The sequence below is a fragment of the Chrysemys picta genome, chromosome 7 (genome assembly GCF_011386835.1).
Source record: "Chrysemys picta bellii isolate R12L10 chromosome 7, ASM1138683v2, whole genome shotgun sequence".
In the NCBI taxonomy this organism is placed as follows: Eukaryota; Metazoa; Chordata; order Testudines; family Emydidae; genus Chrysemys; species Chrysemys picta.
The window spans coordinates 100,801,273-100,824,962 of NC_088797.1; the positions used below are offsets into that span (position 1 = coordinate 100,801,273).

The following is a 23,690-nucleotide window of genomic DNA, read 5'->3' on the forward strand; positions in this document are numbered from 1 at the left end:
GAAACACTACAAACAAACAAAATCACCATAACTAACACAGATAAATAGATTTAAGATTTTAAAATTTTATTGAAGTGGCTCACTCAAGTGAAAGACGAGCAAGGGGAAGTATATTCATGATTATACTCAAAAGGTACTAACTCAAATGCAGACAGGTTGGAAGTGAGCCTCTCACAGCAGTTTGGTAACCTGTGTGAAACGAACTGCTGTCCTCACTTCAGCTTTTTGTGGACGTGTCCATATCACAAAAAATACAATATTCAGCACTCTTTTCAGAAGTTTATTCCCAGTATGGGAGGGAAACTTTCACTTAAGTGATTTCTGTACTTCAATGGAGAGGTTCAGAGTTGTTAATGTGGCACTTTTCAAGGGCATAATTTCATTTACAAAATTAAAAAGTAGAAAAACACTGAAATGTGGTAAGACAAGTTTCAGAACACAAAGTTTTACATCTAATCCAAAGTCCACCGAAACCAGGAGTTTATGATGGAAACGGATACTGTATTGGTGAAAATAGGGGTGGGGAAAGATGAAGACTCACAGTGAATGTGCAAAACCATTACAAAGTATCACAAAGTATTCCAATAACTGAGGTAAACGTATCTAATCACTGAAAGGCAGTGCCACCATGAGGCCTTACTTGGCTTTGCATCATTTACACTTTCACATTAAGCGGAATTTCAATCTGTATTTTCTCTTTTAGTTTCTCTCTTCTTTAAAACTTCTCTCTGCTTTGATTTCTCTTGTAAACCCTTTCGGGATGGAATTCAATTTAAAAAACACCTGGTTTTCACACTATATATATCCCAAAAACAAACAGCTTCTTTGTATTACTGCTGATCTGCCTTTGGGGTTTTTAAATGTGTTGACAGGAAAGACTGAAATGGGCATCTGTTTTAATACAGACTAGTAAAACTTCTAAAGATATTATGTGGAACTGGTAGAAGTTGTGACTAACCTAGTTCATGCAAGCCATTTGAGAATTACCGTAATAAAACCAGTATCAGGGAATTGTGAATGGCATATATTTTGTAACCATTAACTCTGGGCCCTTTCTCAAAGCCAATTTAAGTTTCTAGGTAAATGACTGTTTGAATCATTTAAATCTCTACCAAATGACAATCTACAACAAAAAAAAACATTTCATCTGAGCCTGTTCACAGCTCCAAAGAGGACCACCAGAAGGATACCTGCCTCCCCATGTCGGGAGAAAACCTGCACGGTGATTCTCTTTTAGCCTAACAATGTTATTCACTTTCCTACACACTTGAGCACCAACACAAATCAAAAGAACTGTTACAATTAAAATAAATTACAAGCTTGATATACTCAGATAAACATGTTAGTAGCAAAAAATAATATTTTAGATAATAGAATAATTCTTATGCCTTTTAAAAGTCTTTCCACTTAGCAAAATATCAATCCTTGCTTTAGGTTTCCTGAAACATTTAAATTATTAAAAATTAACGGAGACTTTTGCAGATGTCACTATGACAAAAGAATATTTGGTCTATGATAAAAAAATCTCCATAACTAACCTTTATTTTTTGCTATTCAAGATTTAGGAGTCATAAACATTTCTTGAGTCTTTAACTTAATTACCAATAGTAGGTGAAAATAATTGTGGTTTATCATGACACATAATTTGCCTGTAACTTGATGCATTGGGCATTGTTTCAAAATCCTTAACATCAGTTTGTTGTACTCTTATTGATCTGAGTTGTCACAAGTTCTGGATGTTTTCATTGGTTCATCTGTCAGGGAACCAACCTTTTCACAAAACCTATGACCTTATAAGAAATAATGTAGGAGATCATCCAATACACGTGGGAGAAATTAGCACATTTTACCTATGGAACCAAACAATACAAAACCATAAATTAATAGGGCACCTCCCATTCCTGTTCGGGTTCTTTCTTTTAACATTCTTGAATGCCAGAAATAGTGAACAGAGACAAAGGAAGTTGAAAGTATTTTTTAAATGTTTCCAATCATATGTTTAAGAACAAGACCTTTGTTAAATGACAAGTTTGGTTTAGCTGTACCATGACTATCCTCTAAAATGGCTTGTTTTGGTATTGCCTGAACTAGAGAAAGGTATCGATCAACATCTAGAATTACCATTAATTCAGTGCAATCACCAAGTAGGTATCCATCTCCATGTCTAGTATGAGAGCACCTTCAAGTTTACCCAATGATAAACCTTCTTACATGTTAAAGAAAGCCTTAGCATGAGTAAAATAGTATCATATGCATTCTTAGAGAAAATAGTGCAATCTCGTCTTTACAAGATAAAATCATCTGAGATATTTCTACCTACCATTCATCCGTCATTTCAGAGTCTATTTTAATAGATGACTCAATGGTAATTAGTTTATATATTTGCATTTAATTCAGTGTCAGCTAATGCAAGTAACACTTTCAAAATGTTTTAAATGGAAAAAATAATGTTTCCTAACATTTATAATGAGCTTTTAATCCTAAAATCATAAATTGCTTTGCAAATGTGGGTAAGCCTCATTATCTCTATTTTTTAATGAAGGGTAAATCAGAGGTGAAGCCATGGTAAGCAACTTGCTCAAAATCAAGTAGAAAACAATGCTGTTAAAGAATCATATTTGAGTTTCACATTTCTAAGTAAACAAACAACTAGAAAAAAGAAGAAATACATAAAATGTTAAAATTAGAGTTTCAAAATGTCTTTGCAGCATGTTAAGACTACAAAATTTTGACACATTAGTTCAAAGGTTTGCTGCAGCTGAACTAAACTACTATAAGTTTGTACTAATGCACTTTTGGGAAAAAATTAAAACAATGATAAAGTGAGTCAACTGTGTGGGAGTGGAGACATTTGATTAGAAATGATGCATAAAGTCTGGTGACGAACATATATTTGTACTTTTCCAGAATATTTTAGTAAAGGTGCTTAACGATTTTCAGAGTACAGTCACTCCTCACTTAACGTTGTAGTTATGTTCTTGAAAAATGCGACTTTAAGCAAAACTATGTTAAGCGAATCCAATTTCCCCATAAGAATTGATGTAAATGAGGGGGTTAGGTTCTCTAACCACTCAGAGACAGACTTGAAGGGCAATTTTGCAACAACAAAAATTCAAAAACAGACTCCAAAGAGAGACTGCTGAACTTGAATTAATATGCAAATTAGATACAATTAACTTAGGTTTGAACAGAGACTGGGAATGGTTGGGTCATTACACTAATTTAATCTATTTCCCCATGTTAAGTATCCTCACACCTTCTATGGGTCATCTCCATTATCACTTCAAACGTTTTTTTCTCCTGCTGAGGATAGCTCATCTCAATTGATTGGCCTCTTACAATTGGTATGGCTACTTCCACCTTTTCATGATCTCTGTATGTATAAATATCTTCTTGCTGTATGTTCCAGTCTATGCATCCGATGAAGTGGGCTGTAGCCCACAAAAGCTTATGCTCAAATAAATTTGTTAGTCTCTCAGGTGCCACAAGTTCTCCTGTTCTTTTTGCGGATACAGACTAACATGGCTGCTACTCTGAAACCTGAATTTAATACTCATACACAGTGATGATGATTGTGAAGCTTGGTTAAGGTGGTGAAGTCAGAAGGTGGGATATAGCCCAGGGAATGCCTTACTGCTAAATGATGAACTAGCAATTGGCTGAGCCCTCAAGGGTTAACTCTCACACTCTACAAGGCAGCAGGAATGGAGGGAGGGGAGACAGCATCGCAGACAGAGACAGAGACACACACCGTGTGTGTGAGAGAGAGAGAGATGCTCATTTCCCCTTTAAGTAAGCTGACCCTACTCTTAAGTACACTGTCTTGTTAATTAGATCAGCTTGCTGAGACCACAGCTGCTGCCAGCAAGCTCCCTCCGTCCTGAGCCCTGTCGTGTGTCCCCCCTGCTCTATGGAAGATGGGGTAAGCAGGGTGCAGGAGCAAGGGGGAGGGGAACACCCTGACATTAGCCACCCCTCTTCCTTCCCTCCCCCCGCCCCCGCACAGCAAGCAGGAATCTCGGGGACCAGCTCCAAGGCAGAGGGCAGGAGCAGCACATGGCAGTGGGGGGAGGGACAGCTGAACTGCCAGCAATTGATAGCCTGCTGGGCAGCTGCTGCACAGGGAACTTAGGGGAGCAGGGAGCTGATAGGGGGAGCTGATAGGGAGGCTGCCGGACCACCCTGGTTCCAAGCCACCACCAGCTAGCTGCAACGGGCTGCTCTTCCTGCAAGCAGCGGAAAAAGCAGGCGGCTGCCAAACGACGTTAGAAGGGAGCATTGCACAACTTTAAATGAGCATGTTCCCTAACTGATCAGCAACGTAACAACAAAACAGCGTTAACCGGGACAACTTTAAGTGAGGAGTTACTGTATTACTTTTACATATAATAATTTTTATTTCTGGAGACTAACAGAAAAAGAAAAATCTTCCATATACGTGGCACCTATGATAGACTTATAATGCAGATCTTAGCCAACAGCCTGAAACTGGAAGTGAAGTGGATGCTAGTGCAGTCTATTGAAATATGCTTCACTTAACTAGCACTTTGGGGTGCATGAACTACCTCTGCATAGTAGACAGCCACACCTATAAAAGGTAGTTGGCTTGCAGCTAGTCCTGGCAACTCACTCAGTTCTCACGGGTGACTCCAAGTAGCTGTGTGTGCTCCACAGTATCATACCCTGGGACCCTACCTCAGCTGGCATGCTAAACCTAGTGAGGGTAGCTATTGGCAGCAGACATTTATGAAGGGCATTGCCAAGAAGATGTGGTCAAACACTTGGCAAATATTAGACCATATAAATCGAATAAGGAATGGAAGTGACTTCATTTGGCCCCATCAGTGTCATTGAGTTAACAGATGGGAATCAAAAAAGAAGATCTAGCATTTCTAAGTAAGTTAGCAGCTGAGTTTGGCTCTGGCTGAAGCATCTAACTGGCCTTCCAATCAGCCCATATAGAATGCATTCCAGTGATATAATTTGGAGGTGAAAAAATGTAATTAGGAAGCTCACATCACACAGGAAAAGTTGCACCTCTTAAGCAACCAGAAATAGGAATGTTTGGTCATTGCAGTCGTTGAAATATGAGCAGCCATAGATTGTAAAGCTCAGCAGAGTGAGCAAATATTACCCACCAACCAAACATTGTTGTCCTAATCCATAGAATTTTAAGGATGAGTGTACTCTTTCTTAGTGTTCTAAGGTGGAGGGACAAAAGCAAAACTAACTCTGTTTCCATCTCTTTCCCACATGCCACCTTCCACATGCAAAAGTCACACACATTCCTTTACAGTAACCCCACAACCAAGAGTCTCTTTTGTCTCAATCAAGATTTCTTGTACCGTCCCAATCGACTGGGGGAGGATTCAAATCCTCAGCCTCACACTGAAAGGAGCCATGTCTTCTCCACCAGCACATCTTGCTGCACAGAGCTGCTCCGGGCTGTGCCAGAGCATCTCAGTGCTCCTGGCAAGCCTGGACAGGAAGAACAGCTTGCCTGGAAGAACAGTTGTAAGTGGTGCAGTGGTGGGACATGACCCATGGCTGAAACAGGAAATGGATGTAAGTGGTTCACAGTGACAAGGGCAGAAAGAAAAAAAAGAGGGTTCCCAGTAGCGGGAAGATAGGGCAACTTTGGGGCTCACTTTAGACAAGAGTCCTAACCTGGCTCTGTCTCCTAGCACCAGACATTCCTCTTTCTGCAACAAAACCCCCACAGGGATCTGGATCCCATGCTCAGAAACTGACCGGTCCTTAACACAGCCTTAGAATTATCCAGTTCCCTAAAGATTAGTACAAGTAAAATTTCTTACTCTTTGATACCATTATTTTGGCTGCAAAAATTTTAAACAAGATCACATGCTCTATATTGTTTATAGAGCTTTGCTTTCTCCCATTACTACCTGCCTTTTTCAGACATGAAAAATATCACTAATGAAATTTTTATAAAACATTATCTGGGTGCACTCTAGAGTGTACTGTTTTAAAATCTCTCTGATCTTCCCCAGATTTTACCTGATTGAGCTACAGAAAATTTTCCCAACTATCACAGTAGAACAATGAAAAATGAATTCTTTCTGTGCCATCAGACATCACCTAGGGCACAATGTTCTGCCATAATTGTCTACCTGACCTGCTCTTTGCACTTCTCTATATTGTTAAGTCCCATAAGTTTTCACTCTCTAACTAGTATCTGATGAAGGGATTCTTTTGGTCAATCCCTTGTGTGTGATCTTCCAGCTGTCCAATGGTGTACTGGCTTCATTCTTAACACATGTCCCAGATATTTCCATCTTCTTTTCTTGGAGGTAAGAAATTGTTGAACCCTCTGACAAATCTTGACATTTGTTATAAATGAATTCATTCCATATAATTCTGAGTATTTTCCTGAGGCATTTTCTTTCAAAGGCATTTAAACATCTGTCCATACCATTGGTGGATTTCCACCTTTCACATCCATATATTAAGGTGCAAACAACACTTAAATCTGGCCTGAAATTATAGGTGAGCCTCAGAAGACTTGGAAATCCAAGTCAGATTCTAAATACTCTTATCTAAAACCAGTCTCTTGAGACTACAAACTCTCTCTTGCCCCTTACAACGTTCTTTGTGCTCTACCCCGCTATGTGATACAACCTCTTCAAGTCTCCTCCAACACAAAAAACCCTGATCCCATAGGTCTTTGGTGACCCACTCAATTTTTGTTGGACTCAATGCTGCCACTTTCTCAAATATCTGCCTTTTAGGGCAACCCCAGTACTTGTACCCCTGTTTAAGAGTGTGTGCAAGAAAAACTGAAATAATCCTGGGATTTCATAAATGCTGATGCTCTCTGGGGTACGAGTACCAGAAAATCCACTAGGTGCTGAAAATCTGAAGAACGGGACACAGCTGAGAGGATACTGGGTCCTGCTATTTAGCGGCTGACTCCTGACTCACAGGACTTGTCCATGGAGTGCCTTAGTCCACACCAGCCGCGGTGTAAATTCTAATGTGCACCCGGCATGCTGCGCACATACTGGCCCATGTGGACTTGGTGTGTGTGGACCCTGCTGGCACACACCATAAGTTCTCTAGCGGGTATTAATATTGTCCTGTTTGAAATGCGACTACATTACTATGCGTTAGCAAACTTAAAGTGAGTGCCAGCAGTTAGTGTGCAACATACTGATGCATATTTGAATTTACACCCCAACCGGTGTGAACTAAAGCACCATATAGACAAGCCCACAGAGACAGCGGGAGGGAACTGTGAGCCCCCTCATCTTGCCCCCATAACAGATCCTTCTATCAAAAGAAAGGGAAGTGGGAGTCGGAGTCTACTCATGCCAGTTGAGACCTGAAATAAAGAGATTTGTATTAAAGTCTCAGGGAAGTATTTTTATTTACAGTCACCAGACTATTCAACATAGACTACAGTTAAATGTACAGCATAGTTACAGAAACAATTCAAGCAGCTCCTTATGAAGCAAAAGGGTCAGATTATGTACATTACAAAATTTAGATTGGATGATCAGATTTCAAACAAAATGTCTTCTGGGCTCTTCCTGTAACCAAGGGGATTTTGTGGTCATGTCACTCATACCTGTGAGTAGAATTACTCTCTTTTTCTGTTTAAGTATATGTTTTTGAAAAATACTCACAGCAGCAATATTGTATTTATTACATGCTTACTGAACGAACAAGTTAAATCACAGACTTTCTCAGTATTGAGATACCCATTTACAATACAAGCTAATACTTTAGCTCCACCTCCTGGTGAAAATCTGCATTTTTTGTAAAAATAAAAATTACTGATGAAACTGCTTAATAGAAAAAAATGGTCTCTTAGAACTAATCAGGCATTTGAATTCCCTCTGTATTAAATTCAATTATGTCTCTCTTCCTAAATCATCTTTTTTATTTAACAAAACTCCAAACTGCCACAGCTAATCAGCTCAGAAGAATCAGTGTGCTCCATTCATTTCTGGGAACAGGCCGATATTTTCTGAGACCCATTAATAACTCTGACAGGATTTATGTACAAGATAAATTCAATTCAATTTCCTTTTTCAATTAATGGCCAATTATTTGAAACAGACTCAACTGAAAATATTACTCAAATATCATTAATCTAACAAAAATTAACTTTACAATTCTCTTAGTAATGAGGACATAATTTTAAGATAAAATAACGCACTTTATTAAATAAATGTTACCCTTCTTTATTTTTAGGACACTTACTTGCCATTCTAATCCTCTTGTTAAACGTTAACATTAGATCAGGGTACATATGTGGACCAGCATTAGGGTGGAACAGCCCTCTCGCGCTCTCATTTTCTCCATCCAAGGATACCGAATGCTTTATAGCCCATTTCAAGTTTTGAAATTTTACATCTAAAATAATTGATGAGCATGGAGGGCAGGTGAGAAATAGTTGACAATAGATTTTCAACACTGTTTTTTGTTCATATTGGGGCACTGAAATGCACCTATCTACCTACCGGTGTTATTTATATGGCCCCCATTATCAATGTATACGAGTATCCCACGGGCTTTAATGTATTATGTACTGTATGGGGTTAGGAAATACTATTATCTCCATTTCACAGGTGGGGAAGTGAGAACAGAAAGACTAAATGCCCAAGGTCACACAGGACATCTGTGGTGGAACTTGAATCTGCTCTCCCGAATCAGAGCCTAGCAGGTTACCACTGGACAATCCTTCCTTCCTTCGTGTTGTCCAGTGACCTGAGAGTCTGGAGACCTTGACTTGCCTCCTGATTCTGCCACTGATTTGCTGATGCCCTCGGGACAAGTCACAACCTTTAGGCTCAGTTTCCCCATCTGTAAAATGGAAACACAGTGAAAACTGTTTAAGAACCCAACCCTATTAGGCAACCTCCCATTTTAAAAGACTGCATTCTTGGATACTCTGGGGCACCTTTCACTGTTATTAGAAAGCCACCCCATCAGTAACCCATTTTTGCCTGTTCCTTGAATGGTTGGTTAAGACAAGTTTCACTGCAATAAATAATTATTAACCTTTATAAAAATCTTGAAACTTGAAAGGGGCTATATATAAAATATTCTTTTCAATTTATTCACCTTGAAAATGCTAATCTGTTCTTTTTATGTTTAAAAAAGTCAGTTTTGTTTAAATTACAGTTTCCAAAAAGTATTAACATAAGAACATTACAATGGCCGTACTGGATCAGACAAATGGTCCATCCAGCCCAATATCCTGTCTTCCGACAGTGGCCAGTGCCAGATGCTTCAGAGTGAATGAACAGAACACGGTAATTTATCGAGTGATTCATCCCCTTTTGTCCAGCCCCAGCTTCTGGCAGTCAGAGGTTTAGAGACACCCAGAGCATAGGGTTGCATCCCCGACCATCTTGGCTAATAGCCATTGATGGACCAATCCTCCATGAACTTATCTAGTTCTTTTTTTAACCAAGTTATACTTTTGGACTTCATAACATCCCCTGGCAACGAGTTCCACAGGTTGACTGTGCGTTGTGGGAAGAAATACTTCCTCATGTTTGTTTTAAACCTGCTGCTTATTAATTTTATTGGGTGACCCCTGGTTCTTGTGTTATGTGAAGGGGTAAATCAAACTTTCTTATTCACTTTCTCCACACCATTCATGATTTTATAGACCTCTATTATATCCCCCCTTAGTCATCTCCTTTCTAAGCTCAACAGTCCTATTATTTTAATCTCCCCTCATATGGAAGCTGTTCCATACCCCTAATCATTTTTGTTGCCCTTCCCTATACTTTTTCCAATTCTAATATTATTATTATTCCTGGGGGAATTCTGTGCCACTGCACAATTGAGAATTTTGCAGAAATTAACGTTGTGCACGCAGAATTTCCTCTCCCCCACAGAAATGGGCTGCAGTGCTGCTAGCTGCCACTATGAGCCGCTGAACCCAGCATAGCCCGGCTTGCACATAGAAGTCACTGCTGGGGGAGGGGGAGGGAGAAGGAGCTAGAGGGATCCTGGCAACTGCAGTTCCCAGCTTCACCTGAGACGGAGAGGGCAGCATGTAGGAAGCTCCATGCAAGCCTGGGACCGAGCATCAGGCTGTTTCTCCCTCTGGATCCCTCGGCTCTGGGAGGTGAAGGGGATAGGAGTCTGGGCTGGGGGGTCCCAGCTGGGATCTGGGGGAGAGGGGTGCAAGTATTTGGGCAAGGGAGGCCGCGGCTGGGCTCTGGGGGGGTGGGGGAGGGAGTGAGGTTATCTGGGCCAGGGAGCCCTGCAGCTGGGCTCTGGGGGGGAAGGGGGTTCAGGTGTATAGGCTGGAGGGGGCATGGCGGGGCTCTGTGGGCAGGGAGGGGAGCAGAGAAACAGGAACTGGGTTGTCATAGGGGTTTCTTTAACTCTTTACTCTTGAGGGAATTCGTGTGTCTCTCTCTATTGTTACAGACATACTTGCTGATAGGTATTTTGAAATGAATTACCAAAATAATTGAAACTGGTGTGATTATGTAGTGTTATCTTGACAAATAAAATTTGCAGAATTTGAGAATATGGTGTGCAGAATTTTTAATTTATTTTGGCACAGAATGCCCTTAGGAGTAATATCTCTCTTTTTAGATAGGGCTACCAGCACTGCACACAATATTCAAGGTGTGGGTGGCCCATAGATTGGTTTAGTGGCATTATGTTATTCTGTGTATAATTACCTATCCCTTTCCTAATGTTTCCTAACACTGTTAGCTTTTTTGACTGCCATTGCACATTGAGCAGATGTTTTCAGAGAACCATCCACAATGACTCCACGATCTCTTTCTTGAGTGGTAACAGCTAATTTAGACTCCATCATTTTGTATGTATAATTGGGATTATGTTCTCCAATGTGCATTACTTTGCATTTCTCAACACTGAATTTCATCTGCCATTTTGTCGCATAGTCACTTAGTTTTGTGAGATCTCTTTGTAACTCTTCACAGTCAGCTTTAGACTTAACTACCTTGAATAATTTTGTATCACCTGGAAGCTTTGCCACCTCACTGTTTAACCCATTTTCCAGATCATTTATGAATATGTTGAACAGCATTGGTACCAGTACAGACCACCGGGGGACGCCACCATCATTTACTTCTCTCCACTGTGAAAACTGTGGTTTACAGGGGGGGGGGGGGGGGGGGGGTTGTTTTGTTTTTAAAGGTAAGACCAGCACTTTAATGGACCAATTAAAACTCAATCAACTCTTAACAGGGACAAGATGATTCTTCAATACACAAATATATACACCAACAGTGTATTTTACAAGGTGATTGATTTATTGCACAGTTAACCAATAATAAACAGTTAAGTGCTCGAGAATCCTGTATTATCTATTAAAACTATGCCTTCTAAAAAAATAAGTCTGTGCTCAACAGTAAATCTCCATCCCAATGTGAAGCCTCTTCCAGAATACAGCTACAACCCTCACAGACATATACAACCCCTCAAAATATACTCTCATAAATTCAAGGCCCTGTGAGGTCCTTCATATTCTATACTTAAGGGGGGAGACTGTCAGGACTTTGTAGAGGTTAGCCAACTGGGGGGGGGGGGGGAACCACCTTCCCAAATTCCTCCCACAATATTAAATACTCAGGTTCAAATGATTTCTGTATTTAGGGTTTCTGGGGAGTTTTGTCTGTCTGTCAGTTTTTAGTAAAAAATATTTTCTAATGTACATATTAAGAAATAAAAAAGCCTCAAATCAGAGGAAACTTAATATAGTTCAATGAGCTAAACTAGCCTTCAGTGCAGCCACCCAGGAGGTTTACCTTCTGAATTTGTGGCTGCAGACTCTTTGCTCACATTCCTCTGACCTTTGACAAGGAGTGTGTTGCTAGACTGATGGTTTGTACTGGACTTTCCTGTACATACTAGGAATATGGTTGGGCATTTTGTAGCTACCATGGTACAAATTTTCAAATTCTATGTGGGAGCAGGGAGGAAATGGGAGAGGCATGGGTGTGCCCTATAACTATCATTTCCTAATTTACTCATGCATAGTAGCCTTGCTCATGCTGAGCAAAGAAAGCAAAGGTCAGAGCAATTAAGGAGTTGCCTGGTTAAAACTGAAAAGAAACCACAGCGCCTTGTTTCATCGACTACCAATTCTCTTGCATGCCAAGAACATATGCAAACACCCACACATGCTACACTTTAATGGACCAGTAATTAGCCTGGTGTACACTAAACATATCAAGTATCTCCATTATTGTGTAGTCTTGCACAGTCTCAAGGACATTATGGGCCAAATTCCACCCTATTGTAATACATACAGCTGTCACCGAAGTCACTCAGGTTACCACGACCTGAGGCATTTCAAGTCAGAACTGATTGAATAGTGACGGCTACTAGTTGGTATTTAGTCAACCAACATAAAAATGGAATCATCCCAATTATTACTAATAAGATAATTGTTGAGGGGAAAATGTTCCTCATGGCCCATTTCAGTGTTGCTTGTCCCTCACCTAATATCAATAAAGAGATCCCTTTAAAAGATTTACTTTTTCTTTCCAATCTGCAAAACATTTGTGTAGAGTGAAGACTGATAATTTATTGACTTTACAAAAAAAAACCACTACACTGATTGCAGTTAAAGTTATAGCAGAGAATTTAAACATTAAGAACTTGAGAAATTCAATACAAATTTCAAGACTCACCTTATTTACTTATAGGTATTTCTATGGCCTTGCCTCTGACCTTTTCTCAGCCTCCATTCATCACCCTCCCTATAAAGACCTTATACAAACCCTGGTAGAGACTGGGACTGATGTCTAGATTGTATTGTGTAGTATTTGCCAAAGGATATGTAAAACTGTCCACAGTTGTATGATTGTGTAATGAAAGATTTACTAAGAGCAGAATTTTTAAAAAAATTACTGGTATTTTGAATTTCCAGTAAAATCCTGAGTTAGGATTGTAGGCTAAGATGTGAGTCAGTTCTTGTTCAAACCAGTTTGCCCATCCTTGCTTCCAGTCACAATTGAACTAATATTGATGCAGACTGTTCAGTTAGTGAAACTTCTAGGAAACAACCTTTACTCTTTCAATGGTTGTCACCCACAAACTTCATTCATAACTGCTGGGAGCTCTTAACTCGAACACTGTCACATTCCCAAAGCTGACAAGCATAAACCCTAGTGTAATAGCTGCTGTCCTACCTTGTGCCAAGAAATTAATCTTCACATCATTTTTTAAATTTTATATAACTGTTAATTTTGAAATCTGATAGGGCTGATTTTTTTTTAGTAGTGTTGGGTGAAGAAATTTTAGCTACAGGCTCTATCCTGGCAGGGTTCGAAAAGCTGCACAGCAATTCCCTGCATCTAGACAAATGACCATTGCCAAATGCTCTCTCTCACCTTTGACCTTTTTCATATTCTTAGGGGTGCTTGCTACAAAAGCCAACAGGAGGTAAGAGTCCAGTTGTCAGGTGCAGAAGCAGTAGAGGTGTTCATCAAATTCTTTCAGGCTAAACAGTGGCCCTGCAGCTGTAGAGAATTATTTTTTAAATGTACTAAGTTTTTATCTGAATTCACAAGCTGGGTACTAACAGCTACTGCAGGGAAGTGTCTTTAAACCAAAAACCTCACCATACCTGGTACACAATTGCAGATGGCACAATCACTAGTCTTAGATTGTTTGGGTTTGAGATGGACTATTTTGATGGTTTACCATACAGTAGAATTATTGTAGAATTCTATCTATCCAAAACTTCACAAAAGCTCCTTGAGTATCACTGTCAGTGCACTATACTTTCTAAACAGTATTGAAGAAATATATCCATATCCTCTAAGTAAAGCCACATTCCTTATACCAGCAAAGAGGGAAGTGTATTTTGAGGATCCATGTTACCCAGAGGTGTTTTGTCAAAGCCTTGAGTCAGTGCTCTGAGGCAGCCATGCTGTGCAATTGTGGGCAGCAAAATCAGGATTAGCTCTGCAAAAATCAAGCCAAGGAAAGTCCCATAGAGGCTACACTGTCAAAACTGAAGGAAAAGGGATATCAGAATAACAGAGGTATAAGTTAGCAACATTGTGAATGCTTGGGCTTTTGTAGTTCTAAAGAAAATAGAATTTTCACAACAACATATATGATGAACTTTTACTTTTTTAAAAAAAGAAAAAGATATATATTTTTCTTTTCAACTATATAGAGATATATAATATAAGTATATTTATACACACACACGCACAATTATTAGGGATTACATTTGTTGCCAACTCCATGCCTTAGAAGGAATGGAAAAAAACCCACACAAGTTAAAGACCTTTGCAATCAGAAACAAAACTAATGAGGAATTGGGGAGATGAATAACATCCTGAAAGAACCAAGCCACACTGAAGATAAGAATAAAACTTTACCCTAAATGGTCACAACTTAGTAGTTAGATTTTCAAAAGGGATTTTATCTAATGCAGACAGTGCATGAATTCAAAGACTAGAAGCTCAGGACTCAAGTCTCTTATTAGTTCAAATTATGATTATTAAAAAATGTATCTTTAATTTGTGATAGTAGTCTTTGAAATTATGTACAAGATTCCTTGATACAAAGGGCCTGTAAGTGATCTATAACAAGTGACAAGATAAAAGCCTACGATGAAGGTGAATCAATCTCTCTCTCGCTCACTTTTCTGGGTTTTTAGGGTTGTTGTGTAGTGGGGGCAGGGAATAGTAAGGGGACTTTCGTTTTTGTTTTTGTTACTTGGTTCAGTCTCTTAAGACTACATACAATGGAAAGTAATCACACAAGTTCTTCCCTAATCCTTTGTCTAAAACTAACACCACAAGTGTAGGTCACATCGATATAAAAATCCACATCATATTTACATAGGGTTGCACTTCAGTTTTTCCACTAAGAATTTTAGACTGGTTTCTCCTATCCACCAAGTCACTTTCTGCCATTTACAGTTAAGTAATGCAAACTGAACTTAAAGTTGTTGGATATTTGATCATATTATGGATCCTCTGATTGACTGACAATATGAAGAATTGAAGAACAAGAACAAGCTATACAGCTGGACAGTTGCGTGTGTCAGCAGTTAAGTGACTCAACTACATAAGCTCATTAAATATGCTATCAGACTGCTTTGAGGAGTACAAGGGAGAGTGGACTGACCAACTGCTAACAGAGAAGCATAAAGGAGAGTACAACACACCAGGAGCATCAGCAAAGGAAAGCAAAACTGTCAGTACAAAATTTGCTTTAACACCACATTTTGGATTAATGCTAGTGGCCCGGAGAAGAAAGAGGAGGATTGCTTTGACTGTACCCTGGAGAAACAATGTAGAAAAAAGATAAGTGAATATAGGATGGGCTATGATGGATGAAAATAGGCTACTTGCATGAAGGGAGGGGTCCGGTTAGTCAAGGAAGAAGGTACAGTGGGGCTGAATAGTCTACTGGGAGTACTGCTGTACTGGGAAGGCATGCAATAAAATGGTAGCTGTGGTTTGTTCATTGTATAAATTCAGGCTGTCACGAAATGGTCTCTTCCGCTATAGATAAAAAGGCGAACTTTCCTATGCCTGTGTTTCATTTTCACATTTACCTAAATGTTACCCACATATCAGTGTAAGTTTGTTTGTACACTGATTTTTCCCTTCACCGTCATATGAATCAGACTCAAGATCCATAACAAAGTTTCCAATGTTTGCCAATCTCTTTTCAGTTAATCAAGCTGCAAGTCTGGCACCATCCCAAAATGTAGCTTGGTGACATTTCCTTGAATGGAGGTATAATGATCTATCAATGACCAGCACAAAAGAATACAGAAACTCGCTTTTCATGAACTCTGACATTCTACTATTTTAACAGATACAGTTCTTCTAAACAATCAATTTGAACATCTCCTACCCACATACAGTATATTTAGAAAAGATGTAATCCCCATCATCACAGAGGATGCTAACGCCAATCTTTACATCAGTCAGGATAAAACAATTTCAAGATCAAACATAAAAGTGAATTGAGTATTAAACTAATCTCATGGAAAAAGGAAATTTACCGTAAAATGTTCCTGTGACTTGTAGTTCTCATCCAGGTAAACCCGGGCTCTGTTATAGTCTTTCATTGCATCACTTGATAACAATTCTCTGAAACACATAAATGAAAGACTGTCAATATGAAGGGATATGCAAATCTGTTGTATCTCTTCACTCTCATCCACTATATTTCAACATGTCCCTAACACCCATCAAAGAAAGCGTGGACCTATTTCATAATATTTCTCATTTTTAAAAAGACATTTTAAGTGAATGTAAGTGTTGATGATATATGTCACATTGATAGCCCTGGAGACTGAAATTCTCCATTTACCCACAAAACAGTTACCCTGCAAACAGCTGCAGTTCAATCTTCCTCAGACTGCTTTGCCAATACTCCTTAACTCTAACCTGAAGGGAGCACCAATAAGAGGGTATTTCAGCTGGAATGTCCATTCAGTCCTTGGATTTTCTGCTGAGACTGTCAACAAGGGAGCCAGTTTCTGACAACTGATGGTTTTGTAATGTGGCCACCTGACTACTAAGGACTGGACTGAGATCAACCAATATATTCCACATAGGTTATTGAAGAGCTATGGTATTGCAAAGTGTCATCTATATTATTTGAAGGTCTTGAGAAAAACCACAAACTTTCAAGATATCAAAGTTTCTTAAAAATTGGGTGAACCAGCCCAGCAGGCTTTAAAGTCTGAGGTCCAGGTTCCCAAACTCTGGAAGACAGTCTGTAAAACTTGCTGGCCAGATCACTTGACTGTAGAATGATTGGCTTCAAAGGCTGGCTGCTCTAACATCCGTGGCAGGCTGCTCTCTAGGCTTGGGAAACCCAAAGAGAAGTGAAGATGTGCCAAACAGTTTTGATATTGGCTGACTTGGCAGACTGATAGCTGCACTATTGGGTGAATTTTCAACAGAGTGCAGTTCCCACTCAACAATCCCTTCTGTCCCTACCTGGCCAAACTCCTTTGTGTCTAAGGCACAAAGGGAATAGGTTTTATTTCCCCTGACACCTGCTCAGTTCTTTGCTCTTTGTCAAAAAATCTCTCACACAGAGTTGAACAAAACCTGGCAGCCCTGAAAGTGGTGCTGTTAAGGTGCTCCAGCATGAGGTTTTTAAGGCAGGAGTGCATGAGAATTAAAAAAAAAAATGTAAAGTTTGAAGCAGCTGCCTCTTTTTAGTAGTTGGAGGAACTTGGATCCAGCAAATGAGTCTTTGCAATTGCTGTCCCATGGGAGCACCACAGCTGAAGAAGTTACTCCCCCTATTTATTAGGAAAGCTAGGAGTCTGTCATGGAGGTCAGAATTCTGTGATTTTTTCATGACCTCTGTGACTTCAGGGCTTGGACTGTCAGCCCCATCCCCCGGGCAGCAGGGCTCAGGCTGTCAGCCCCCAGCAATGGGGACCAGGCTTCTGTAAATTCTTGTTTATTGCCCGTGAACTGTCCATGACTTTTACTAAAAATAACTGACAAAATCTTAATCTTATTTATTAGCAATGGCATACATGACTTTGCCCATCTACCTGCTTTCCAGGAGAAGACTTTTGGAAGCTATGTCAGGGAATGTTCTTTCGACTGACTAAATGACAGTCAGCCTAGGACAAATGTCAAAGGGCCTGAGCCCAGAAGCATTGTGTCAACAAGCAAGAGCCATGTGATTCAACGATCAACCTTACCCCACCCTCCTGCTTACCCCAAACAGTAGTCAGAAGGAGGGAATCACACATACAAACAGTGATGGAGTGGATAGCCCCTTGCCCTTCTTGACAATCAGGAGGACACATGCTATTGAAGCATGACTGAGATTAAGATAGGGCCAGAAGGTCTCTCCCTCCCTCTTGTTTATTTTAATCCTGTCCTATAACCTACAATGAGATCTCTATTCTTCAACCCATAACAATGCACGGATCTACTCTGGCCTAAGATTAAAGTATTTTTTGCAGGGGGTGGGGTGAGGAAAATGCTCAGCCCTGGAAATCCATAGTAACAATTTTGCATTTTGATGATTTACAATATAAAGGTTGCTCATTCCAAATTATAACAAGGAGTTCGGTGGCACCTTAAAGACTTTAAGACACAAATGAGTCTTTAAGGTGCCATCGGACTCCTTGTTGTTTTTGTGGATACAGACTAACTCGGCTACCCCCTGATACTTGACATATTCCAAATTATATTTTTTTTTATTTCAAATCCACTGAAACATAAAATTGGCCCCACTATAAAAAAAGAAAGAACAATAGAACTGCTACACAAAATTATGCAGCAAATAAATTCAGTTTTATAAATAAAAGAACAACTTAAGGGCTATCTTATTTTTACTTAAAATAAAAAGGTTAACTAAATCAACTACTGATTAACAACATCAGCAGAGGGCACTGTTTGACTACTTTCCATGGAATAGGACCCTCAAATTATTTCAAAGTACTGAAGGTGATGGAGGATTAACTGAAAATCTTATGTTGATACAACTTCAATATTTACATCAGTAATGTCAATTAAGGTTTATTAGCAAATCAAATATTTGAGAACAAGATGGTTTCAGGACATAATTTTCTTTCTGAAAAGAACTCATTATGGCTACATTTCATTAACAGTGGCATTTATTGTCTTTATTTAAATGAAAAATGTTTCAACATTAAATTAGATGTTGCACCTCTTCCCTTTAATAAAAATAACTGGGTTTCATCATGTTGAAAAGTCACCACTCAAATCTGTGTTAGCTATCAAAACAGAACAATCAAAATTGCAAACAAAGCTACTCAGTTAAATTACTCAAATATGCAAGATCTCAAATATCTGAATTCTATACATTTAGATCATTAAAAGCTTAGCCAAATTTTGGGACAGTAGCACTGTACTACTCCTCCCTGACTCAGTGCATCCAAAGTTTAAGGCTTGTGAAATTCTTTAGTCAGTTCATCTCATCTTCTGGTGCACTATATCATTACATACAAAATTAAATGTCAACAAGGATAAAAATAAACTTATTACTAGTGTAACTTTGGTTATGTTGTCTTTAATCCCCTCAGATGGCACTGGCATCAATACTGTTACATTCCTACAATCATTTAGCCCAGAAAAAGCGCTGACCTAAAATTCTTTATATTTATTTTTGAGTTTGGAGTGTAGACTCAGTTACTTGATTTCCAGGCCTGTATTTTAAAATACCAATATATTCATACTGTCTTTTCATAGTATATTATCTAATTCATAGGGAAAATTCTAAAGGAAATGTAATAATAGCAACTGCTGAAGGTTAAGAGGTTAGCATGGTTCATTAGCTTGAGGTATTACCTCAGTCTAGGTATGTATTTTGGAGCTAATACTTGTTATGATTAATGTTTCTTCCTAACATATTAGATTGTTGAATACATTATGAAAGAACAAAATGACATCTCCCACTAATTTCTCAGCGAATTGAATATTTTAACTTTTCAACCTGCAGTACTTATACTGTTTTTTTTTTAAATAATTATTTGTACTTAAATTTTTCTTCCTTTACACTTCCTCTATCTCACCTTCTATTTCCTTCATATCAGGTTTCCATGCCACCAGCTGTGACTCAACCTTTTATCACAAGGAGTTTGGATTTCAACTAGGAAGTAGCAGCATAAGAAAATACATTAGCAGTTAGCATTTTGAAAAGAGTTTCTCAAAAGATAGAATTGTTTAATTATTAGAGCTTGCCAATGGCTGAAGATAACTAAATAACCGTACTGTCACATGACATCCTGTCTTTTAGTACTTCCTGGTTGCAAGAGTCAGCATTACAATATTCTTCCTTGGATTCTTGATAAGGACTTCAAACTCCCTATTTCAATAACACCCTTTTCCAGGTTCATGTATTAAAACACACACAAGGCTTCCAAGTTCAAAGAAAACATCCTCAGAGTCCAAACCTGGCAATGTACATCAGACTAGAAGTCATAAACAGAGGATCTTCTGCCACTACCAAGGCTCCTTTTCCATGATCACCTTCAACAATGGTCTCACTATGTCCGTACTCAAAAATTTGGCCCCTCTTCTGGGCACCTTTTCTGCAAGCTCTTTGTCCCTATTTCCTGGCTTCTAGAAACTTTCTTCCTTGCTCTTTCAGCCAAGCACTGCCTCCCAGGGTTTTCTCCCTTGAGGCTCCTTTACCCCAGCAGGTTCCCACGGCAACCTCTCCCCCTGCGGACTCTTGTCAGCCTCTCCCAGGGACTTCCCTGACATTCCTGCTTCATTAAGGTTCCTCCACCTTAATGACAGCCCAGCTCTTCATAGGGAACACCTGTTCTCCCCTCAGCTGTATCTGAATTTTTCACACCTCGATCCATTTAGCTGTGTTGACCTAACTTTTAAGTGCAGACCATGCCTCATATTAAAGGCCAATTACCTTCAACAGAGGTAACTGGCCTTCAACAAACTGCAACTACTTTTCACTATTCCTCTTATACAAGCAACAACCACAAAATGAAGAGCCAGACTCTAGTTACTAAAAAAATAAAAATAATAATAATAAAAAAAATAATAACAAAAATGATATTTAATTTTGTAGAGGCTAACTGAGAAGCGAAAGTATATTAGCAAACTTGAAATTGCTGCATGAAAAAAGACGGTTACTCACCGTTGTAACTGTTGTTCTTCGAGATGTGTTGCTCATATCCATTCCATTAGGTGTGTGCGCGCCGCGTGCACGATCGTCGGAAGATTTTTACCCTAGCAACACCGGCGGGTCGGCTGTGGAGCCCCCTAGAGTGGCGCCTTCATGGCGCTGAATATATACCCCAGCCGACCCGGCGCCCCCTCAGTTCCTTCTTGCCGGCTACTCCGACAGTGGGGACGGAGGGCGGGTTTGGAATGGATATGAGCAACACATCTCGAAGAACAACAGTTACAACGGTGAGTAACCGTCTTTTCTTCTTCGAGTGCTTGCTCATATCCATTCCATTAGGTGACTCCCAAGCCCAACTTAGGTGGTGGGGTCGGAGTGAGACATTGCTGTGTGCAAAACTGCTGATCCGAAGGCAGCATCGTCCCTGGACTGCTGCACTAGTGCATAGTGTTCTGTAAACGTGTGGACTGACGACCAAACCGCAGCTCTACAAATGTCCTGGATCGGAACTTGCGCCAGGAAAGCCGTCGAGGAAGCTTGGGCCCTCGTGGAGTGAGCGGTGAGGTGTGGTACTGAGACACCTGCCAGGTCGTAGCAAGTCCGGATGCAAGACGTAATCCAGGAGGATAGGCGTTGTGAGGAGACCGGTGAGCCTTTCATTCGGTCGGCCACTGCAACGAAAAGTTGCGTCGTCTTTCTAAAGTGCTTTGTGCGGTCAATATAGAAGGCCAGGGCCCTTCGCACGTCCAGGGAATGCAAACGTTGATCCTGGCGAGTAGCATGTGGTTTAGGGTGAAAAACCGGGAGAAATATATCCTGGTTGATATGAAATGGAGAAACCACTTTAGGGAGAAAGGCAGGATGTGGACGAAGCTGCACTTTATCCTTGTGGAAAACTGTGTAAGGGGGCTCGGATGTAAGCGCCCTGAGTTCAGAAACGCGCCTTGCTGAGGTGATGGCTACGAGGAAGGCTGTCTTCCAGGACAGGTACAGAAGTGAACAGGTGGCCAGTGGCTCGAATGGAGGACCTGTGAGCTTGGAGAGAACCAGGTTGAGGTCCCACGTCGGAACGGGCTGACGTTGTTGTGGGTACATCCGGTCTAAGCCCTTGAGGAATCTAACGACCATCGGGTTAGAGAATACCGAGGACGCGAGTTCCCCTGGATGGAAGGCCGATATAGCGGCCAGGTGAACTCTAATTGAAGATATCGCCAACCCTTGCTGTTTTAGGGAGAGGAGATATTCCAAAATAAGAGGAATAGGTGCGTGCAATGGGGACGTGGCTCGTTGCTCGCACCAACAGGAGAACCGCTTCCACTTGGCCAAGTATGTGGTCCGTGTTGAAGGCTTCCTACTGCTCAGCAGAATCTGTTGGACAGAGTGTGAACACTGTTGCTCTGCCTGGGTGAACCATGGAGCAGCCACGCCGTGAGGTGGAGTGATTGCAGGTCGGGGTGACGCAGCCGGCCGTGGTTCTGCGTGATGAGATCCGGATACAACGGAAGCGGGATCGGTGTCTGAACCGAGAGTTCCAGCAGCGTGGTGTACCAATGTTGTCTCGGCCACGCTGGAGCGATCAGAATCACCTGTGCCTGATCTCTGCGCAATTTGAGCAGTACCTTGTGGACCAGAGGAAACGGAGGGAAGGCATAAAACAGGTGGTCTTTCCAGGGAAGGAGAAACGCATCCGAGAGGGAGCCTGGGGCTCGACCTTGCAGGGAGCAGAACACGTGGCACTTCCTGTTGTCTCGAGATGCAAACAGGTCTGTCTGGGGAAACCCCCACTTCTGGAAGACGGAATGTATGATGTCCGGACGGATAGACCACTCGTGCGTTTGAAAGGACCTGCTGAGTCGGTCCGCTAAAGTGTTCTGGACTCCAGGGAGGAACGATGCCGTGAGATGGATTGAGTGGGCGATGCAGAAGTCCCACAGGCGAATGGCCTCTTGGCATAGAATTGACGAACGTGCTCCTCCTTGCTTGTTGATGTAAAACATGGCCGTGGTGTTGTCGGTGAGAACTAACACACAGCGGCCACGTAGGAGATTGAGAAATGCCTGGCACGCCAGGCGCACCGCCATCAGTTCCCGAACATTGATGTGTAGGGCTAGCTGAGGTGCAGTCCACAGGCCCTGGGTATGGTGCTCGTTGAGATGGGCGCCCCAACCCAGAGATGAAGCGTCTGTGACCAGGTGCAGAGAGGGTTGTGGGGCGTGAAACGGCATCCCCTCGCAAACCACATTGTGATCTAGCCACCATGTGAGGGAGGTCAGGACCGAGTTCGGGATTGTGACCACCATATTCAGGCTGTCCCGATGTGGGCGGTATATTGATGACACCCAGGTCTGGAGTGGGCGAAGCCGAAGTCTGGCATGCCTGGTTACGTACGTGCATGAAGCCATGTGACCCAGGAGGGTAAGGCACGACCTCACCGTGGTAGTTGGGAAGGCCTTGAGTCCCTGTATGAGGCTCGTGATGGTGCAAAAGCGATTGTCTGGCAGGATGGCTTGTGCGCGTCTGGAGTCTAGAACCGCACCGATGAATTCTATTCTCTGGGTAGGTTCTAGAGTGGATTTGTCCTTGTTGAGTAGGATACCCAACTTGTTGAATGTGCGCACTATTATGTGGACGTGATCGCGAACTTGTTCCTTGGTGCGACCGCGTACCAGCCAGTCGTCTAGGTACGGGAACACCTGTATCCCTTGCCGACGAAGGTACGCTGCCACGACAGCCATACATTTCGTGAAGACCCGTGGGGCCGAAGATAGGCCGAAGGGAAGGACTGCAAATTGGTAGTGCACCCTGTTTACCACGAATCGGAGGAAGCGTCTGTGAGGCGGGTAAATAGCAATGTGAAAGTATGCGTCTTTCATGTCGAGGGCGGCAAACCAGTCTCCAGGATCGAGGGAAGGGATAATGGCCCCCAGAGAGACCATGCGGAACTTCAACTTTACTACGAATTTGTTGAGTCCGCGCAAGTCCAAGATGGGTCGCAGACCTCCTTTGGACTTGGGAATGAGGAAATAACGGGAATAGAATCCCCTGCCCCTTAATTCCACTGGAACCTCCTCTATGGCCCCCATAGCGAGGAGCGT

General features: G+C 41.2%; 1 protein-coding gene across 9 annotated transcripts in view; it reads right to left on the minus strand.

The window, feature by feature from the left end:
• The window catches only part of INPP5A (inositol polyphosphate-5-phosphatase A), a 435,774-nt gene that overhangs the window by 257,225 nt on the left and 154,859 nt on the right, over positions 1-23,690 (minus strand). For 8 of the 9 annotated variants that reach the window (XM_005305326.5, XM_065552136.1, XM_005305323.5 and 5 more), the window contains one exon: positions 16,007-16,094. In XM_005305326.5, the coding sequence (XP_005305383.1) occupies positions 16,007-16,094 (88 nt within the window). Of the gene's footprint in view, positions 1-16,006; positions 16,095-19,519; positions 19,597-23,690 lie in introns of all 9 variants that reach the window. The other variant, XM_024109132.3, reaches the window with a different exon arrangement.